The sequence below is a fragment of the Dryas octopetala genome, chromosome 8 (assembly GCF_963921425.1).
Source record: "Dryas octopetala chromosome 8, drDryOcto1.1, whole genome shotgun sequence".
Lineage (NCBI taxonomy): Eukaryota > Viridiplantae > Streptophyta > Magnoliopsida > Rosales > Rosaceae > Dryas > Dryas octopetala.
In genome coordinates, this window is record NC_141373.1 from 3,434,299 (window position 1) to 3,454,501 (window position 20,203).

Below are 20,203 nucleotides of genomic sequence, written 5' to 3' on the forward strand. Positions count from 1 at the left end.
AAATGATTGTAGTGATCTTATTTTAATGAGATCTTTAAAATAAGGTCAATATTGAATATATTTAAAATAAGAAAATTTCATAAATTAGACAACATAAGCCTTACAACATCGGGACTTCAACAACCACAAACAAGAAAAACAACACGATGATTTAAAAGAAAAACAAGTACAACATGATCACTAAAACGACAAACAAGAACAATACGATGATTTAAAGAAAAAACAACAACAACAACTGCATTCGACATGACAGAAAATGAATCGAACTTCTTATTCGGAGTCCGATGATGAAGAATTGACACCCACGTAATTATACCAATCTGTGATCTTCTGTTCGGTTTCACACTCATCACATGGTTGAATCGGAGGGTTCTTCCCGCATGTGCATGGCACGGGTGGTTTGGGCTCTGGCAGGTGGTTCAACCATTGGTGGCGAAGATTTGGGTGGTTGGCTAGATCCTTGAGCTCCAATCTCTTGCAAAATGCACACAAAGGGACCAAAATATCATCCGAACACTTGCAGCACCTCCAGTCTGGTTCTTTTGCACGCTCCATCATTAAACAATAATCGCACAATGGTGCAGCACAGTTAGGAAGGCACTTACAGAAGCTTTGATCGCACTGTTGTTTGGAGATCTCACCGGTGCCTTGCTTGGAGATCTCACCAACGCCTTGCTTGGAGCTCTCACCGACACTTTGCTTGGAAGAGGAAGCCATTTCTAAATGATAGTTATGTGGATGTGTTGGCCTTATAGTTAAACCTTGGTATTTATAGGGAAAAAATGTGCATAACTTGCCCATTGGATTCCCTGATGGATAATTTAATACTCGAATCTCACATGTGAAGCAACAGTGTTATGCATGTGATGGAGTGTGGAGTCAGTGTATAGTCTTGTCATTGGTTCAGTGAATTATTTTGCTATATGTGATGGTTGTGTCATGTCATGTCAGGTAAGAGAAATCAATGCCTTTATTTCATTTCAGAAACTGCAACTGACAAACACAAACACACTTAAACGGCAAATACAAAGACAAATAACAAACTTCAGGATCAACTGCGAAGATTAACCTAACAAATCATAATGAGAACAATATGGACGAACCATGATCCAGGTCGTCAATATGTTGGGGCAAGTGGTGGGTTCCCCTCTCGGATCCAGATGTGCTCAATCAAATTAGTTTTTAGGGATTCGTTGACATTTCGGTCCCTAAGCAAATTCCGACGAACATTCATCTCAGGTAATGATGATGGAGCGGCACCGGTCGGACATGGTTCTACACCTTCGTATTCAGCTTCTGCCCTTCTAGTGCTCGCTTCTGGGTCTATTGGGTCATCCCTACCGTCATCCTCAGGGCGCTCATCCTCCACGATCATATTGTGCAATATTATGCACGCCTTCATGATATACCCAAGCTCAATCGGACGCCAATAACGAGCAGGTCGTTTTATAATCTGCCACCGGGCTTTTAAAATTCCGAACGCCCTCTCCACATCCTTCCTGTATCCCTCCTGTCGAGCGGCAAACAACTTATGGTGGGGAAGAACGGGACTGTGCAATGTAGTGATAAGAGTTGACCATTGAGGGTAGATCCCATCTGCAAGAAAGTATGGAATGGTGTAGTCTATCCCATTCACAGTGAATTTCACCCTGTGGTTTCGGCCGGAAATCATATCATCAAAGAGATGAGAACAGTCCAGCACATTGATATCATTATTCGACCCAGGTATACCAAAATTTGCATGCCATATCCACGTGTCGTACCCAGCAACGGCTTCAAGGATAACTGTTGGGACACGATAATGCCCACGGTACACAGCTTGCTCGGCCATTGGGCAATTTTGCCATACCCAATGCATGCAATCCAAGCTACCAATCATACCTGGAAATCCTCTACGGCTCCCCTTTCGCAAAAGTTTCCTCAAATCGGCCGGAGTAGGCCTCCGGAGATACTCTGGTCCGAAGACGTCAGTGATGGCTCTCACGAACTTCAAGAATGATTGTCGTATGGTGGTTTGGCTAATGGTCATTGACTCTGAGACCAAATCATATGGAATGCCATATGCCATCACCCGCAGTGCTGCAGTCACCTTTTGGTGAGGTGTGCAACCCACTCTACCGACGGCATCAACTGTTGGCCGGAAATACTCATCCTGGAGGCAGACCGCTTCGAGAATTCTATTGAATAGCGGTTGGTGCATGCGGTATCGCCTGCGGAAAGTCACGGTGTCCTCGATTGGCGAGGGGATGAAGTAGTTGTCCATGAGACGTTCGTGGGCGGCTTCTCGATTCCGGTGTGTGTACCGGCGATTTGAAGATGTACCGCCATGCCTTGGTGTACCGGCGACGACGGTATGACCCATTGACACAATCAACTTACCCACCATCTCCCTTCCATCCTCTTCCCTATCCCATTCAGCATCAGAGTCCGAAGAAGAGGAGGAGGATGAATACACATACAAAGTATTCATTTGGGTGTTTATGGAATGAGAAATGATCCTGAAATAAGATTGAGTGTAACATGGTAAGTATAGTGGTATTTATACTGAAACCACTTGCATTTGAGATAAGGAATGAATGGTCCACATTCATTTGCTTTATGATGGTGTAGTCATTTCATGCATCAGTCTTATCTACTGCAAAGCATGCATCAGTCTTATCTACTGTAAAGCATGCATCAGTCTTATCTACTGTAAAGCATGCATCAGTCTGTGGTTAATAAGGGAGAATCCAATGTTGGGTGGAAATGCAAACATTAATTGAATAAATAGCAAACCATGACTTAAAACAAGATTGACGTTCAAATTAAAGGATACAATTAAAGAGCAAACATAATTTAAAACAAGATTAACATTCAAACTAAAAAACACAATTAAAGAGCAAGGTCTAATTCTAATTATTAGGCGGGTACCCCTGGTTTGAGTGAGTGAGGTTGGAAAGATCCGGGTAGTATCCAGATGGAGTGGACTCCGAATGGTGGTTAGCACGCATTTGCCTCCTTGCAATGACTTCAGCCATCTTTTGCTCCCAATACATCCGTTGCCCATCATTCATTTTGGAGAGGTCTTGGCCCATAATATTTTGTTCTTCCCATTCTAGCTGCCTCTCGATCCTCATCCTTTCTCTTGCCTCCTTTGCGGCGTCTCTTTCACTCCTTGCACGCTCTCTGTCAACTCTCGTTTGTATGAAAATCCTTGAATTTTCATTATAATGATCTACTGCCTCAACCATATGAGTTTGGACGGGCTCGGCTGCCTTGGCCCGTTTTGCATGGTTTCTCCCTGGTGGCCTTGGCCGCGAGGATCCGCATGGTTGGAATGGTGGTGGGTTTTCGTCCTCGCCAAGTGGTATGACTGGATCGGTCTCCTCGGGATCATCATCGGCGGGAGTGTCGGCATCGTCGGTGGCGGGGGTCTCTGAATCACTAACCCGAACAGGAGCATGAACGGCAGCATACTTTGCACTTTCCTTTATTTTTTCCCAAATGTGCACCCATGGAAACTTGAATCCAGTCTTGTTTCGAAAGCCTTCAAGTGCTTGCGTAAACTACAATAATAGAATAAAAATTAAAATATATAAATTTTCTTGTGGAAATGCAAACATAACTTAAATAAATAGTAAATTTGCTACATTTATAAACAAAACAAAAACCATAATCATACAAATATATAAATATGCTTGATAGATAAACAAAATAGTGAAAATACAATATAATAATATCATTATACAAATATGCTACATTTATAAACACAACCAAAAATAATCATACAAATATATAAATATGTTTGATACATATACAAAACAATAAAATAGTAATACCATTATACAAAGTATGCTTCATTTATAAACAAAACATTATATAATTATACAAATATATAAATATGCTTGATAGATAAACAAAATAGTGAAAATACAATATAATAATATCATTATACAAATATGCTACATTTATAAACACAACCAAAAATAATCATACAAATATATAAATATGTTTGATACATATACAAAACAATAAAATAGTAATACCATTATACAAAGTATGCTTCATTTATAAACAAAACATTATATAATTATACAAATATATAAATATGCTTGATAATTGGATAAAACAAAAAATAATCATGCAAATATATAAATGCATAAAAACTTACCACATTGGCATCATTTGCACCGCTTGCACGCATTCGCTCGGCCTCCAATAAGCAAGCATAAAATTTGTTGCAATCACGCGCAATATCTTTGAATCGTGCTTTAACACCGCCAACCTTACGAATTGTTTCACCCCCCATGTTACGCTTGAAAATTTCATAAATTTGTTCCCAAAGCATGGCGGCTCTAATTTGGGCACCAAGACAACCGTCGGGAGACCTCTCTAGGTATGCCATCACTAGGGCTTCATCTTCAGCTACCAACCAAGCACTTCCTCTTGGAGCCATGACAAAGAAAAAAAAATTTTGTGTAAATTTGGTAAACAAAGGTTGTAAATTGTGATGAAACCATATGAGTGTTGTGTGATATATATAGGCATCCTTGAAAATATAGCTGTTGGAGGGTTTGGGGAATTTTTTAAAATTTTTTCGAAATTTTTTGGCAATTTTTCGGATATTATATCTATTTTAAATGATTTATTAAATATTTGTTATCAAAAAAAAGGATATGGCCGATCTGGACCGTTGATTATCAACGGTCCATTAATCCCAGCCGTTTACACCATTTCCGGCCCATCTAAAAAAAAAAAAAAAAAAAAAAAAAACCCAAAACGCACCAGCCGTTGATCACCAACGGTCGGCAGATCTGGACCGTTGGTTTCTCTCTCCTTCAGCCACGCGTCATCCAAGCAGAAAGGCAGGCGCTGCTTCCGAGCTTGCTTGCGTCAGCCGACACCTGCGTCAGCTTGCTGCAGCTGCTCGTCAGCTTTGTCAGGCGCGGGGCCCACCTCTCTCTTCAGCCCAAACCGGTTTCTCTCTCCTTCACGTGGGCTTGAAAATATTTTGGGTCACACCACATTTTGGGTCACAGTCCAGCACAAATATGGGTTACACTTTGAGTTACACTTGCATTTGGGTCACACATTCCGGCCCGTAGTGAGGAGTTGTGACCCATTTGTGGCCCAAAATGGGTTTTTGGGTCACAAAATCCGGTGCATAGTGGAAGGCCTTAGAGCGCCAATCCTACTCTTTCGTCTCTTTTTCTTATTTTCTTTAATTCATTTTTTCTTTTTCATATAGCATAACACTAAAAAAATAAAAGAGGACGTAGAAAAAAATCACAAGAAGCCTGTCCAAAAGGTTTTCTTTCAAGGAAAATTAGGATTGATGGTTGTGCTTCATAACATAAGATTCCAACGAAGAAGACGATCTTTAAATCCTGTGAGACAAATAACAGTCTGAATTTTCTTGGTCAGTATGAGCAGCACTAAGTGAAGACTCCTTGCATTATAAAACTGAGAACCGTTACAAGTTACAAGAATTCCACAGGCGCACATGGCAGTAACAGATGATGATTCATGTTCTTTGACCAATGTATACACCAGACCATCTAATATTCACAAAATTTGCAAAAGGATTTGCCCATAAAAATGAGATTGCAACCCCCTTAATCTGAAAGGGTAATAATACATGCACTAATCTACTGGGGCAAAAAGAAATAGGGTCCCCTCGACAAATAAGCAAGGAGACCAGCAAAAATAAATAAAAAAAGAAAAAATTAAAAGAAAAAAAGGTACTAGAAAAGGAAAGATAAGACCCCTGTACACATACCTCTATATCAGTCTCTATCTTCCCAGAGCTCTAGACCAGTGGTAATTTACATGATTTTCAAAAACAAAAGGGAAATGCCTTGCAATATCACTTGGGTTGTTCAGCTAAATTTTTAACAAAATCTGCAAATACCAAGACCACCTCTTCCCGTCGATGTCCTTATGGAATAATCAGCTTCATCTGCACTAAACCCCAAACCTCGAATCAGATACCTTTCTGTACTGAAATAAACTACACCATAAGTGCCAGGAAAAAAAAAAAAAAAAAAAGACAACCCATAAAGTACTAGCACTCATGCAATACTCAGGCAATAATGACTTCAAAGTTGGGTCTTACTAGGGAGAAACACAATAAGACGATAACATAAAAAAGGAGTAGAAAAGTTTTAAATAATTGATTTCAAAATGGAAAAAAAACAATGCAGTTTTCATATCTAGATGGTGAAAGTATTTGACCAAAAAAAAAAAAGGTAGTAAAGTAATGCATGCTCCATCACTATTATCATATTTGAAACACTTCATACGAAAAAGGTTTGGAAATATTTGAGAACCAAAATGCCAGAGCATACTCTCTGATGATGTTAGCTATACTTTCAAGTCTATGCAATGCCCTATCATGTTATATCCATCTTATTCTTGAATGCTATATCATATCTGAATGTATCAGGCTCATGTTGTGGATGTATGCTATTAAAGAACATTAACTACCTGTACACTGCTGTAACAAGGGCATGCGGACCCAACCCTGGCAGGACGGGTTGCTGCAGCTGCTCAATTCCTTAGAATCATTCATTCTGGTTTTGAATTACTTGGCATCATATACAAACCGCCTTGCCCTGCTTGCAGTTGCTGCATTTTCTTCTGCGACTGCTGTTGCAGTGGCACTTGATGTTGGGGTGACTGTTGTTCCTGCTGCTGCTGTTGCTCTTGTTGCTGGTAATGTTGTTGAGATGAGGATGGCAGCGAAGACTGTTGCAGAAGCTGTTGTTGCTGCCACTGTGCTCCAACATTATGTCCATGAGAGGGCAAGCTACCAGATAACTGCCTTGGGCCTAACCCTTGACTGATAGGTGGCATTGACTCATCACCAGATGACTTTGTTAGCGGTGGGCTCCCAATTGGACTTGCTTGAGCTGTTGAATTTGGTATATTAGATTCATACACTGGTTCTGATGATTTCCACTGAGGAGTAATGGCAGAAGAAACTGGTACTTCATTAGACGAATCAATACAGGACTGAGGAATTGCCATGCTCGCACCCACCTGAGAATTACCATTCACAGGCAGCTCATCAACCTTAGCTAGATCACTTTGAGGCTTGTTTTGAAGCTCCGAATTCACTTGACGATTCTGCTGGAGCACTCTCTGAACACAAGGCTGAGTCTGATTAGCTTGCTTTTGTTGTGGCTGTGGCTGTGGCTGTGGCTGCAGCTGCTGGTGGTTGGAAGACAAAATTGCTGGGGAGACAGTTTGATATGAAGCTGATATTGTATGACCAGAAGGAACTGGTGGAACCTGGCCTTGAATCTGGGCATGAGTGCTGCTATCAGAATGAGAAGGCATTAGCTGGAGTTGCTTTGATGAAGGGGTAGCTGAACTAGTATGTAACTTTTGCTGCAACTGAGAATGGTTCGATGATTGAGGGACCAATGGTTTCGATGTTACTGGGTTCAGGCCAGACCCAGAATATGCACCTTGGCCTTGTATCAACTGCATGATCTGTTCTCCTTTCTCCAGAGCTTGGCTTCCTGGAGGCATTGAAAGCCCATTCAGATGAGAAGGATCAATGGAGAGGTTAGCAGGATCAATGGAGAGGTTCTGATGCACCATTACATTCCCTCTTCCCATTCCCTTTGATAGTTTAGCCTGCTGCTGAGATTGTGCAAGTTGCCGCTGTTGAGGGTGGTGCCTACCAGATTGTTGAAGATGGTGCTGCTGCGGTTGTCTTTGTCGTTGTTTCCCCATCTGATTGGTCAACCCACTGACACCAGGATTCCGGCTAAGCCCATGTGGTGGCAGGTGATGTTTCTGCTGGTGCTGCGATGATATTGGAGTCATTGGGGAAGATGCTGTTATCGGGGATAGAGATACAGGGTGAGGTGAAGTTTGCGATTGAATCTGGGAACTATTTTGCAAATTTGATGAAATGGGAAGTTGGGACTGTGGCTGGACATGTGGCACCAAAGAATTAGATGCAGCAAACTGTTGCTGCTGTTGCTGTAAATACCGCTGCTGTTGCAGCTGCCTTTCTTTAGCAATGCGAATTGCATGAGCTTGCTGCTGCGACCCTGTAGCATGATTGGGGCCTTGAAGATGAGGATGATGAGGGCTGCCGAGTGCATGGGATTGTTGTGGGGATACCTGATGTTGCTGCTGTGGATGGCCTGGATATGTTTGAACAGGTGGTGGAGTTGTCTGATTAGGAAAACCAGAACTCAACCCACTAAATGGAGCAATACCTTGGCCACTCCCTTGCGTGACCTGCATCTGAAGCTCCGGAACCATAAGTTGCCTTTGATGCTCCGGATTATGGCCAGGCTATGACACAAAACTCTATAGTCAAATAAACATAAAGCCTCGGTAGAACGCGACCATTTAAATTAGTCAGTGCACAGAGTAACATACTAAATGCTATTATCACAGAAGCAACCTTAATCTAGAAGAACAATATAATTTTTAATGACTCACCCGCATCATATGCAAAGCCTCCCGAGGTCTTATCATCAAGTTTCCTTGACCAGAACCAGCTCCAGAGTGCATATTTACAGGACTTGGTATTCCCACCATACTGGATGAAAGCATACTCCCAGAATTCAGCATAGATGATGAAGTCATTCCCTGAAACCCTGGCCTTGACATTGGCATGCTTCTGTTCATCCCACACATCATGCCCATACCATTTGCACCAGGTACCATACGAACACCACGATCAGTTCCTGGAAGAGTCCCAGGTACAGACAAGCTGGGCTGCTGAATATTTCTACCAGATAACATTTGATTGTAGTGTTGCATTCTTTGCTGTTCATCAACTGGTAAGGATGATGGTCGTGGACCACTGTATCTACCATCCCTATACCATGATTATGAGTCATTAACAAATTAATCAAACGTATGTAGTAACAACCTTATGAAAAAAAAAAAATTATATATATATATATAATAACTACAAAAACACACTACCTGATGGTGGCATTAAGCGGACCGGATGGAGATGGCAAGTTACTTCCGAGAACCATACCAGAAGATCCCTGTAGCGAAGCATTTGCCCCAGAAGGAAGTAATGATGCCATAGCACCCTGATTTGACATCGCTAAACCACTAGCATGAGAACCTTGATACCCAAGGGAATGAACATCTGGGCTTGATGAAGTGGCATCACAGAGATCAAGAGGCCTTCAAACATAAAATCCAAATACTTATATTGCACATATTCACAGAGGAGAAACAAGCACACGAGCCAAGAAAATACAAAAGAGATACAATAACATACAGATGAAGATATACAATTATTTTATAAAAGACAAAATTAACATTTACTTGAATAAATAGCAGACAATACCATTAACATGCAAGAAATAAATGGAACTTACGTTAGAAGACCTCCATTCAGGTTATTTGGACAGACTTGGGAAAGAGCAATGACATGAGAATTGTGGACAGTTGTTATTTGTTTCGGATCCTGGTTCTCATTCTTCACAAATACACAAGCACAAAGAATTATGGTCAGGAAGGAGTTCTACAATACATAAAAACATATAAGTGAGAAACAGTGTACTTAAATTGCTTCCAGGCCTCACGCATGTAGTGCCTATTCTCCCAACATCTAAAAAATACTTTATTTCATCTTAACTCAACTAAGCCTTTATCCCACAAATAATTTCAGCTGGCTCAAGCAAATCCTTTTTCAAACTGGTGACAGAAGATCGACAACACCCTATATCATTTTACTTTAGTTTATGACGCTACGATGCTGCTCATTGTTATTACAACCCTTATATGTCAATTGGTCAAAACAGAATAGTTCTACAGGATTACAATATTAGAAAACGCCAGGTCAGAGCACAAAAACTAAAAGGATTGACATCTCAAATGTAGCATGTAATCCAACCATAAGGTCAATATGGCAAACTAAGACATTGAAAAAATTCCAATGATGCAATCTGGGTGTAACAAATAGTGGAAGATTCGAACATTAAATACTGTAAAAAGATGTTGCCTTTGTGGAAAGGTAGAATATTTCTGATCATAAGGATGGGCTAGCTACAGAGACACTGATGGCAATATCGATCAAAATCGAGCCACCACAATAGGATCTGCACAGATTCAACAAATGTAACTTATTCTCACGAACCTGACTCCTCCGATAATGATGCTTCTGCCCAATCTTAATTATTTTCTCAAAATGAGACTTGAGAGTATCCTCTTCCATTGGCTCTTGCAAACGTTGAAATAACTGTCTGGCACTGCCCTGCATGAGAGACAAAAGACCAACCAACAAAGTAGCTAAAATTAGATTGACAGTATGTAGGTTTCCTGCTGACCATGAACCAACATGAGGCCAACTTTTACTTTAAAGCATGTACTTTGAAAGAGAAAAAAAAAAAAACTCTTGCCTTTGGAATGCCCGGTATTGTAGAGGGATAAGGCTGTGAAGATCCTGAATCTTCAGCACTATCAGCCCCATCACCAGCATTCATATCCATTAATATTTTGTGACGCTCCTTGCATTCCTTAGGCTTGCGAAAGATACACTGTATGGTATGGAGTCAACGAGAGCAACACCCAAAAAATAGACCATAAAAACCAACAATATTACTCCAAAAGCCAAGATTTTTTTATTAAAAAAATAAAAAAAAAGTTGAAAATAGAAACACATTTTCAGAAAAAGAAACATGCACTATTTTGTGCTTTAGACTGTCTTCAAATGCATCATAGATCACCCTCACAATAGACAATAAGCATAAGAAGGTGCTCCAACATTAATACTAACCTTCAAGTGCAGAGTACTGTTGATAGCATCACTTATGAGTTCCCAATTCGGGCCCATATCATGTACAAGAACAACAAGTGCCTAATGTCAAAAAAACAGGGAAATTTAGGGTAGCTATTGATAATTATATAACAACTGAAGAAAGAACAATTTGAGAAAGATAATAATGACATATTAACCTGATCTTCGAATAGAGACCATGGACTTCCAGATCCTGGCTGCCCAACAGACATCTGCAAAATAATAGTACAAGACATCAGCACAAGGTAAAAAACAGCACAGTAATGGGGGTCATTTGTTAGCACACTATCAAACAAAACATCACCAAAGAGTACCTTCAGTGATTTAGCTTTCCGGCCCCTGTCTCGACCACCAATCAACTTAATAAATTTACTGGTATTGGACATATTACTCATTTGGGATGCCACTGGTGAAGGAATGGACCCAGTCATTGGATTTATACCGTCATAAGTATTATCAAGTGATTGTTTTAATATTTTTGGCTTCTTGGCACTATGTTGCCCATATAAGCCTACAGAGAACACAGTATAGAATGTAAATGAGAGAGAACAACAAGAGCATTGTCAATCAAATGCTAAAACAAATATCACAGTGAAGACATTTACCAATTGTTCCATTGGATTCAAAATGATGATTATCCAATCTCTTTTTAGAATGATCCCTCTGCATATTTAAGGCACCATCAATTATTTGATTACCAGTTTAAAATATAGCTGATGTGATGCAATAAACACTTAATTGAGGGAGAATGAAATTTAAAACAAAAAAAAATGTTGATCAAGCTTGCAAATTAAAAAATGCATATAAAAGAAAACACAATGCTAAATAATAATGTAAAATTGTAAATTAAAAAATTATTAGGAAAAAAAAAACCCAGATCATATATAGTAACTTCACTAATTACCTGTTCGTTAAGAAGAGCAGAATCCAACTGCCATCCTTGTTCATATGTGGAACCCTGCAACCATATAGAATACAAGCAACTTAACCAATGATTAAGGTAGGACAGCAACTAGAGAAGCTTCCATATTAATTCATGGATATGTAAGTTGAGTCAAAATATGAGTACTTTATGTACCAGATGTTTTGGCTTCTTCTTCTTTTTAGGCTTCATTGATGTTTCTGCATAGTCATATGGTAACTGCTTTTCAAAGTCCCCAACAGACTCAACCTCCACACTTTTCTGGAATTGGGATCCATTCAAAGTACTCTGATCATCCTGAAAAGAATTAGTATCTCCACTTGAAGCATCTGTCTTAATTTGAGCCTGAGCATTCCCAGTAGGTCCTGCACCAAATGGACTAACAACCCTCTGCCTGGAAGCCGTGCGCATGCGTTTTGTTGGAATTGAACCAACATTGAGACTAGCAGGCCTTTTTCCCATCAACATGGACTGTTGAGTTGCAGTTGTGCAGTGTCCATAAGGCAATTCAGCTCCTGCTTCATATGACCTAGAAGTGTATGACTTCAGGTTCTTCCGTTTCTTCTGGTTAGATTTTGATGACTTGCTACCTTCAAAGGCTCCAGGCAAATAATAGGTGCTTGTTTCTCCTTCATCCTCATCATATGCAGTCTCTTGAAAACCAAACTCTGTGGTTAAAAATTTAAAACTTGAATGAGCTCGAGATTAGCTAGAAAAATAAAATAAAACCTGAACTCAAGTAAGTTATATCAAAACAGTCTGAACTTGTACCAGCTCCAGCATCATACATAGATGTCTCAACCTCTTCTTGCATGCTACTGCCAGTTCTCTGAAATTTTTCAGGTAACTAAATCAGCAAGGGTAACCAAAATTAGAAAATCAAAGAGTCGCCAAATCAATAATGGTAAGCAACGGTGTACAAAGAAACACATGGTTATAGAAGGATAATACTAATATATATCATAGCAAATACAAACATGAATTTCATTCCTATAATATCCAAAACAGATAAGTGGGTGAACATTTCATCCCCCAGCATTATCCTTTTAAATTGTAATAATTTCCTTTGTGAACCAGAAACAGGAAACATATATATCAATCAATGATGGGCATGCATTTACCTCACACTGAACCAAATGAGATTCAATTGATTTTCTGTAGGTTTCCATTGCACCAGAGGGAACAGCATAGAAGAGATTTTCCTGCCAAAGCAAAAACTCATGTTTTTAATAAACCCATACAAAGGCATGACTAATATATAACAGACTTTAGTTTGGTCAGTGGTTTGGAAGGATAGCTTACCACTATCATATTAGAGGTACAAGTCTCAATGCTTGCAAATATAGGAGATTTATTACCAAAAACTAAGTAATACATACACACACACACATACACACATATATATATATATATAACAGACAAGCAAAGCATAAACACATGCAAGAGTTATCCCTTCAAGGTATAAGACATGGGAATCTGAAGGAGGTGCACCTAATAGTTCTTTTGCTATAATAGATACAAATCACCTTGGTGTGTGTGTGTGTGTGAGTGAGAGAGAGAGAGAGAGAGAGGAATGAAGAAGGTAGAGGAGGATGGTAGAGATGGGTGGCAATGTCAACGATGATAGCTTCACTCAATAAAAAGGACCATACCTCAGTAAGATGATCCTCCCATGACATTTCCGTAATGCCTAAATCAGACATTCTCTCAGGAGTAGCAGGTGCTTCGGCTTGAAGATGAGGACACAGAGAGTTGTTGTACTTCAAAAATCTCACAGCATATCCCTGCACAGAAAGTGCAAGATCTTTTCGGGGATATTGCAACTCCAACTCTTTGCTTGGCTCCTGCCCATGACCAAAGATCAACAACATACAGCACATAAAGGTAAGACAAAGGATTTGATATTTTCTGGCCTATAAGCACAAATATCAATGACATACAATTTAAGAAGGCATTAAATAACACTTTTAGCAAATGAATGCAACTTTAAGAAAAAACGGGGAGGAGGCAACCATCTCAAGTTAGAGCATCCATTCCCAAAACAGATAAGAGGAAGCAATCTTAGATTACTCAAATTCAAACATTCATGTGGGTTTTATCCAAGACGATACTAAAGCATTTTGCACCCCTCTTTGAAACTATGAACCTAGTATATCTCTGATCATTTATTTAAGAACAAGATACATATAAAACGAGAATCTTATGCATCAAGAACTCCAACACACTTCTGTCAGTTGATGTACTTCTAACCACATATATCCTGGAAACATATTTAATAGACATTCTGCAATTCCAAAGTAACATCTCAACAGAAATCGCTCTTCAAATAACCTTGAGCATAGGGGAAAAAGTAAACTGATCCATGCTTATGATGACAGAGTATTTTCTTAATGACATAAACTCTCTCTCTCTCTCTCTCTCTCTCTCTCTCTCTCTCTCTCTCTCTCTCTCTCTCTCTCTCTCTCTCTACACTTATTATTTCCTTCTCTACATTTCTAATCTTTTATTAAACATTTTAAAAGTTCAGCGACACAAGTAACCACAAAGCTGCGTCTATCATTATAAAACAGACTAGCAGAAATGGACTAATAATTAAACAATTATTGGATGCTAGAAACAAAGGGTGACAAACGGTATAAATAGCATAGAATTCCTATCATTAAATTGACCAAAAGTAGAGACCATTCGAAAAAAAAAATTAAAAAAAAAAGACCAAATAACTGACCAGCACCGTATTAGATTCTCCATTCTGGTCTTTAGAAGCTTCATTTCTATCAACCCTGATTGAACCATCCAAATCGTTCTGGCAGTTCTTTTGACAAGCACTTGAATCATCACCATTCAAAAGGGTCTCGGCTGAATGCCAAAATTCCTTAACAGCCTTTGCCAAGGCATGAGCCACTTTTTTGAGCTCCAAATGTTGATGTTGCTCTTCAATTCTCAACCGAGAAGTAAAAGCAACACGATGACAGATTTGAGCAGCAGCAGTTAGCTTCCAAAGACGTTCCTATAAACATATAATTAAAGGACAAAAATGTTTAGAAACATAAAATAAAAAAAGGGATATAGTTGACACTAGTTATTGAAAATATGCATATAAACTCATAATAGAACTAATCTTCGGGAAAAGGAGAGGGGGATGGGGAAGAGATAATGCATGGGATAAATTCCACTATATGGTATAATCACAATGTCATGCCTGAGCAAAATCATTTGCCAACCACGCCATTTCCTCAAGGACAAAATCCCACTGAGACTTTCGGCGATTCTCCGAGGGTAAAGAACGAACGGATAATTCAGCAATCCTCTTACGCTTAGCCTGATTATTACATTTGATGAAGTAAGTAAGAAGCTTCCTCAAAGTTTGAAAACTTAGACATCATATATCACGGGCAGGGGGAACTAACCTCTATCATCCGAGCCTCTTCCAGAATAGAATCTTCATGTGCCTTGTCTACCACTTTCAAGTGATTACTAGAAGTCTGACAGTCAGAACCAGCAGCAGTATCTCTCCCTGACAAAGCAGTCTCGGGAAGCTCAGATATAGATATATCCTGAGGACCCTGCGGTCTGCCAGTGCAGAAATTCTCTTTGTTGATTTTGGAACTATTATCCAACACATCATCCACTTTCTTATCAGCTGCTGATATAGTATAGTCACTTGGTTGCTCTTCCTCAATGTTTGAATGAAGCTTGACGTCAATATGCAATTCAGGTCTACTTTCATTTGTATCTTCCTCAACTTTGACTTCACCATTGCCAGAGTGGTTTTGAAAAACAAAAGAAGGGTGATCATTAGCAACAGCACCACTGTCAACAGATCTGGTTTCATTCTTTTCTTGTACCATTTCACCACCAGCTGGATTTTGTGCCCCTTCAACATCTGATGTTTCAATATTATTTCCATTATCAGCATTCCTTGTAGTACACATGTCACTATCATTATTTACATCTAATCCTATGCTAGTTTGGGTGCAAGAAGATTCTGAATCTAAACCCTTTGTGCCTAAGGCTGCACTGCTAACTTGACCTTCATTCGGTGCACTTTTACTCTCTCTATTTAAATTGCTAAACCCGTTCACCTGGACAGAACTAATTTCATTTTCAGTCTTTGTTGTAGCTGCACAAGGAAGACATTCAAGAACAGATGAAACTATCGGTTCCCTTTCTTCAACAAGATCAGATCTCCCAGAAACCACATCAATGGGGGTTTCCAGAGCATCGACCTGAGATGGTTGACTATGTTGGCTCTCTCTCAAACTTTTAGGAGTTGTAACATCCAATTTGCTTTCAGGACTATCTTTTTTTGGACCAATCATTATTTCAGGAGCCCGCACCCCATCCAAGTCCATATCCAACTGATTATCAGAAGTTACAATTTTTGGAACAATATCACCATTTGAACTCGTAGACTTCAGGTTTGTGACAGAAGGTATATTCGGGTCCTTTTGGTTGTTTGTTTCAGATATCAGCCCTTTAGGATCCTTTGACCCCCCACGAGCAGGTAAAGAAGATCCCTGACCACCACGACCCTGTATATCTGTTGAATTTGATCGAGTACCATCACGATTTGGTCTGGACCTGTTCCTTCGAGCATAAGGGCGGAAAATAGCTGAGTCTTCTGATTCCTTGGCATTTTGAGTCCCATCCATCTGGGATGACTGTTCTGATGGAGCAATGTTATTCCTTCTACTAACATGCATAGAGTTCCTTTCCCCTTCAGGTATATCATTGTCACCATCAAATAGTAAGAGATTATCTGCACTATTGGGTTCACAAAGTGTAGGAACATCTGGTCGACCACTACTTTCAACAGAGTCCCCACGAGGTGATGCAGTCAATGCAAAACTACCTTTTGCTTCACTGCAATAACAACCACAATATAAGGAAAGTAAAGTGACAATAAGTTTAACAGTTAAATGAAAAACCATGAAATTACATTATCCAATTATGCACAATTGAACAAAAAGTCTACCTGGTCACAAACTGTTCTGGATGCTGATCAGTGAGTGAAGTAGACTGGACACTAACAGAAGCTGCATTACCAAATTTGAAGTCCAAAGGATTGCCACCCTGAAAGTAAGGAGCATTGTGATAATCACTACATAAAGAAGTCAAAATAAATAACCACCACGAGATCAAAATTTCCATACTTTCTCAAGAAATTCTAGCTCCCTTCTTCTTTCCTCCCGCACATCATACTCCTGTCTGTTATCAGCAAATAACAGTTCATTGTACACTTAATGCAGACAGGAAAAACATCCAAAAGTAGAAGTTAAAAGGGATGAGAAGTAAACACAAATTAGAAACCATACCTAAGCTCTGCTTGAGCCTTCTCAATTGCTACTCGGCGCGGAGAGGTTTTCAAACCAATACCAACTCCGCCGTCAACCACTCCACCCATGGAATCAACCTCTGCATTTACTAGGAGACCAGATTCTGAGCTACATCCATGCATTCCGACCTTAATGCCCACAATCTTTAATCTCCCATCTAATCCAAAGGCCTATAAAATTTCTGAAAGCACAAGCATCAAAAAGTCAAATAAGAATAAAGAATTGACCAAGTACATTTTAGTTGAAAAAAGGATGATAACCTGATACACAAGTAATAAATAAACAGAACTCAGTTCACTAAATCTGGAATGCTGCATTGTAAGCAACCCAGGGGAAAATATCCCCATTTGACTGAATAAATGACATGAGTGTTAAGTGACTAGTTACACCAAATGGGAAGTCGCCAAAGACACAGTGCTCCAATGAGACACACAAAAGTGTCAACACAGAAAGCAAAAAGATAGACGCTGTCAGATGATATGAAAAACAATATATTGTGAATACATAAAATTATCCTATATCAGTTGGCAAACGACGTCAGCTTTGTGTCAAACCATCCAAAAAGTATGCACTGATGTTCGAATGCCTGAATTTAGTGTTGGACCAGCTAATAATATTTAATAAGAATGTTGAAATTATCTAAATCTTTGAGTCGACTCTTAATTTGTCACTTCACTACTAACAGTTGTACTAAGCATTTAAACAGTTTAAAATGATGACATGATAACAAGAGTAGAAACAGGTATAACATGATTTGCATGGAGACAATGCTCGATAACAAAAGAAGAACCTGAAAATGAAAAAGCACTCCCATGCACATGTCCAATTCCTTCAACCCCCCCCCCCCCCCCCCCCCCAAACACCCTAAACACACATACAACCCAAAAAAAAAGGTAAATAAGTAAAGCAATCACACATAAAAAAAATGTACAGGTGTAAATTCAGCAAGCTCATAAACATCACCAAATTATGGCACATCCTCGTTATTCCCCATATTTCACTGAGAATTCTTTGCATTAAAATTATATCAATGAATGGTAGTGTCACCATTCAAAAGTATGCTGCTGAGCGCATTGCAATTTACATCCAGTCTACAAGACCTAAAAATGACAACTAAAGGTAATAAAGCAGCCACGTTATTGATCCATTATGAACCTCGGAATATTACAGCACACTGCATGAGCGGCATATGTTCAGGTTCAAACCAGGCACTACCACTGAAAAGTGCAACCTAGTTCAAACAGCCAAGTACAGAAAAGGAAATATGTTTTCTGTCGAAAATTGGAACATGAAAAGCAATGCCCAAAATATGGTAAGTCATAATATGAATCAAAGATACTGAATAATATATGATTTGGTACCATATCTAATGCAATGATTATGAGCAACAATTGCATGCAAGAACCTTGCAGCCAATCATTTCCTTCGAATCCTCACATGGGCACCTTCACATGAATCCACAGTTTCAAAACCACTAGCATACAACTGCTATAAACACCCTACTCAATTTCCCATTTGGGCACGTCAAATTCTGGCATTTAACTCCATGTCAATACAATAAGCGCACAACTAGCATAACACAGTATAAACTGCAAGCATTCAATCACCAATGCATTACACAATCCCAAATGAAAGACAACTTCACATATATTTGCCCAACGGACGAAACCCTAATCCCATTCAACCCGGGTAAATGCCCAATTCAAAATTCTAGGGTTTCCAACGACAAAAACCTAATACCAAGGGAGCAACAAAATACCTGAAATTGGGAACGGAGCACCCAAATTGGGAGCTAGGGCACGACAGTGGGACCACTGAGGGACTTCAATTCCGCACAATTTCTCTCTCCTAGGGTTTTGAACAACGCACCTGCTCAGAAATGAAATAGGGCCGAATTTGCCCTAGCACAAAACAAAACCAACACCTCTCTGCAAATGTCAGCCATGAAATTGGTTGCTCAGAGACTCTCTAGGAAACTCTCCCTCTTCAAATTTCTCTGTGTGCCCTCCCTAGCTTTTGGGTTTGTTTCGTTCTCGGGGTGTGTTGGGGACTATGCGACCTCTGCGAATAGTGGGCTCTGCGCATGGGGAGGAAGACGAACACGAAGAGGGCTTAGAGAAATTGGACGTCCATTTTGGGCTTTTTATTATTACGTGCTTTAAATTTTTTTCGAGTCTTTTACTTATTTTTTTGTGTGCTTGATTAGCTTCGATTTGGGGTTCGATGAGGAAGAAGAAACAGGCCAAGGGGGGCACAACATCCTAACGAGAAATATTTCCTTGCCTAAAATTTAAAAAAATAAAAAAAATCCTATGTGTTTTTTTTTTTTTAACACATAAAATCAAGCTTATAAAATGTCTTTTTTTGTTATTGTTAATTAGTAACTATTATTGTTGCACTCGTTATTTATTATTTTTTTTATCTCTTGTTATTATTAATTTTGATCTTCTATGTTCGTAAACCATTGAATCAAAGATTTCACTAAGGTTCTTGGCCAAAAAAACAAAAAAATTCACTTAGGTATTTCCTTTTAATAATTTAAAGTAGTTGAAATTTTATCAAATGATCCATGATTATATATGATTTTTTAGATCATGATTTATGTATTTGTAACTTCATGTCAAATTTATATAATTTTGAGAAATAACTCAATTTTAAATTAAATATGACTTACTTTGAATCTCCTTTGTTTTTTATACGTAATATTATTCTACCATATTATTTGATGAACAATATTATAACATACTTAGGATTTTCTTTATTTTTAATACATAAGATATGATCTATCATGAGATATTATTTGACAACCAAAATTTAAAAACTTTTTCTTGTATTATTGTGCATTTAACTGTATAATATATTTATTGATTATTTTTAATGGGAGACCGGGGTCCATTAATTGATGAAAAAGGTGATTGGTGGTTGTTTATCTTAAATGCGTGATTAGAACTTTGCATATGTATGAAGCTCAAATTATAGAATCCTTCAAATTTAGCACAACATAGCAGCTCATTTGCTACAATGCTTTTTAACAACTCAATCAAGTGCTTTAAGATAGTTCTAACGAATAAACATATTGTACTTGATTAATCAAGAAAATAATTTTCGTACTTAGCCTAATTTCAAGGATTAGATAGACTTATTTTAGAAGTATGAGGATTGCAAACTATAGAAACT

The 20,203-nt window shown here is 38.9% G+C and overlaps 2 protein-coding genes across 4 annotated transcripts; both read right to left on the reverse strand.

Annotated features, from left to right (window-relative positions):
• Nucleotides 1-1,117: 1,117 nt before the first annotated feature.
• Nucleotides 1,118-4,533, reverse strand: LOC147276077 (uncharacterized). The gene is made up of 3 exons (XM_086254096.1): nt 4,151-4,533; nt 2,911-3,545; nt 1,118-2,498 (listed from the first exon to the last, which is right to left on the reverse strand). The coding sequence occupies exons 1-3, from the start codon at nt 4,433-4,435 to the stop codon at nt 1,118-1,120; spliced, it is 2,301 nt and encodes a 766-aa protein (XP_086110222.1). The 5' UTR covers nt 4,436-4,533.
• An 878-nt stretch (nt 4,534-5,411) lies between these two features.
• On the reverse strand, nt 5,412-19,211 carry LOC147276078 (chromatin modification-related protein EAF1 B-like). 3 transcript variants are annotated; one of them, XM_086253388.1, is made up of 23 exons: nt 18,786-19,211; nt 17,006-17,196; nt 16,844-16,898; nt 16,666-16,763; nt 15,098-16,553; nt 14,890-15,009; nt 14,416-14,697; nt 13,343-13,534; nt 12,812-12,892; nt 12,462-12,519; nt 11,847-12,358; nt 11,673-11,726; nt 11,374-11,431; nt 11,083-11,279; nt 10,927-10,980; nt 10,748-10,828; nt 10,371-10,508; nt 10,109-10,225; nt 9,348-9,448; nt 8,938-9,150; nt 8,446-8,827; nt 6,466-8,295; nt 5,412-5,943 (listed from the first exon to the last, which is right to left on the reverse strand). In XM_086253388.1, exons 2-22 carry the CDS (start codon nt 17,146-17,148, stop codon nt 6,547-6,549), a joined length of 6,141 nt encoding a protein of 2,046 aa, XP_086109514.1. In that variant the 5' UTR covers nt 17,149-17,196; nt 18,786-19,211; the 3' UTR covers nt 5,412-5,943; nt 6,466-6,546. The 3 variants fall into 3 exon arrangements, with proteins under 3 accessions (XP_086109514.1, XP_086109515.1, XP_086109513.1); XM_086253389.1 differs by having other exon boundaries at nt 5,412-5,938; nt 17,006-17,207; XM_086253387.1 differs by having other exon boundaries at nt 17,006-17,207.
• Between the last annotated feature and the right edge of the window lie 992 nt (nt 19,212-20,203).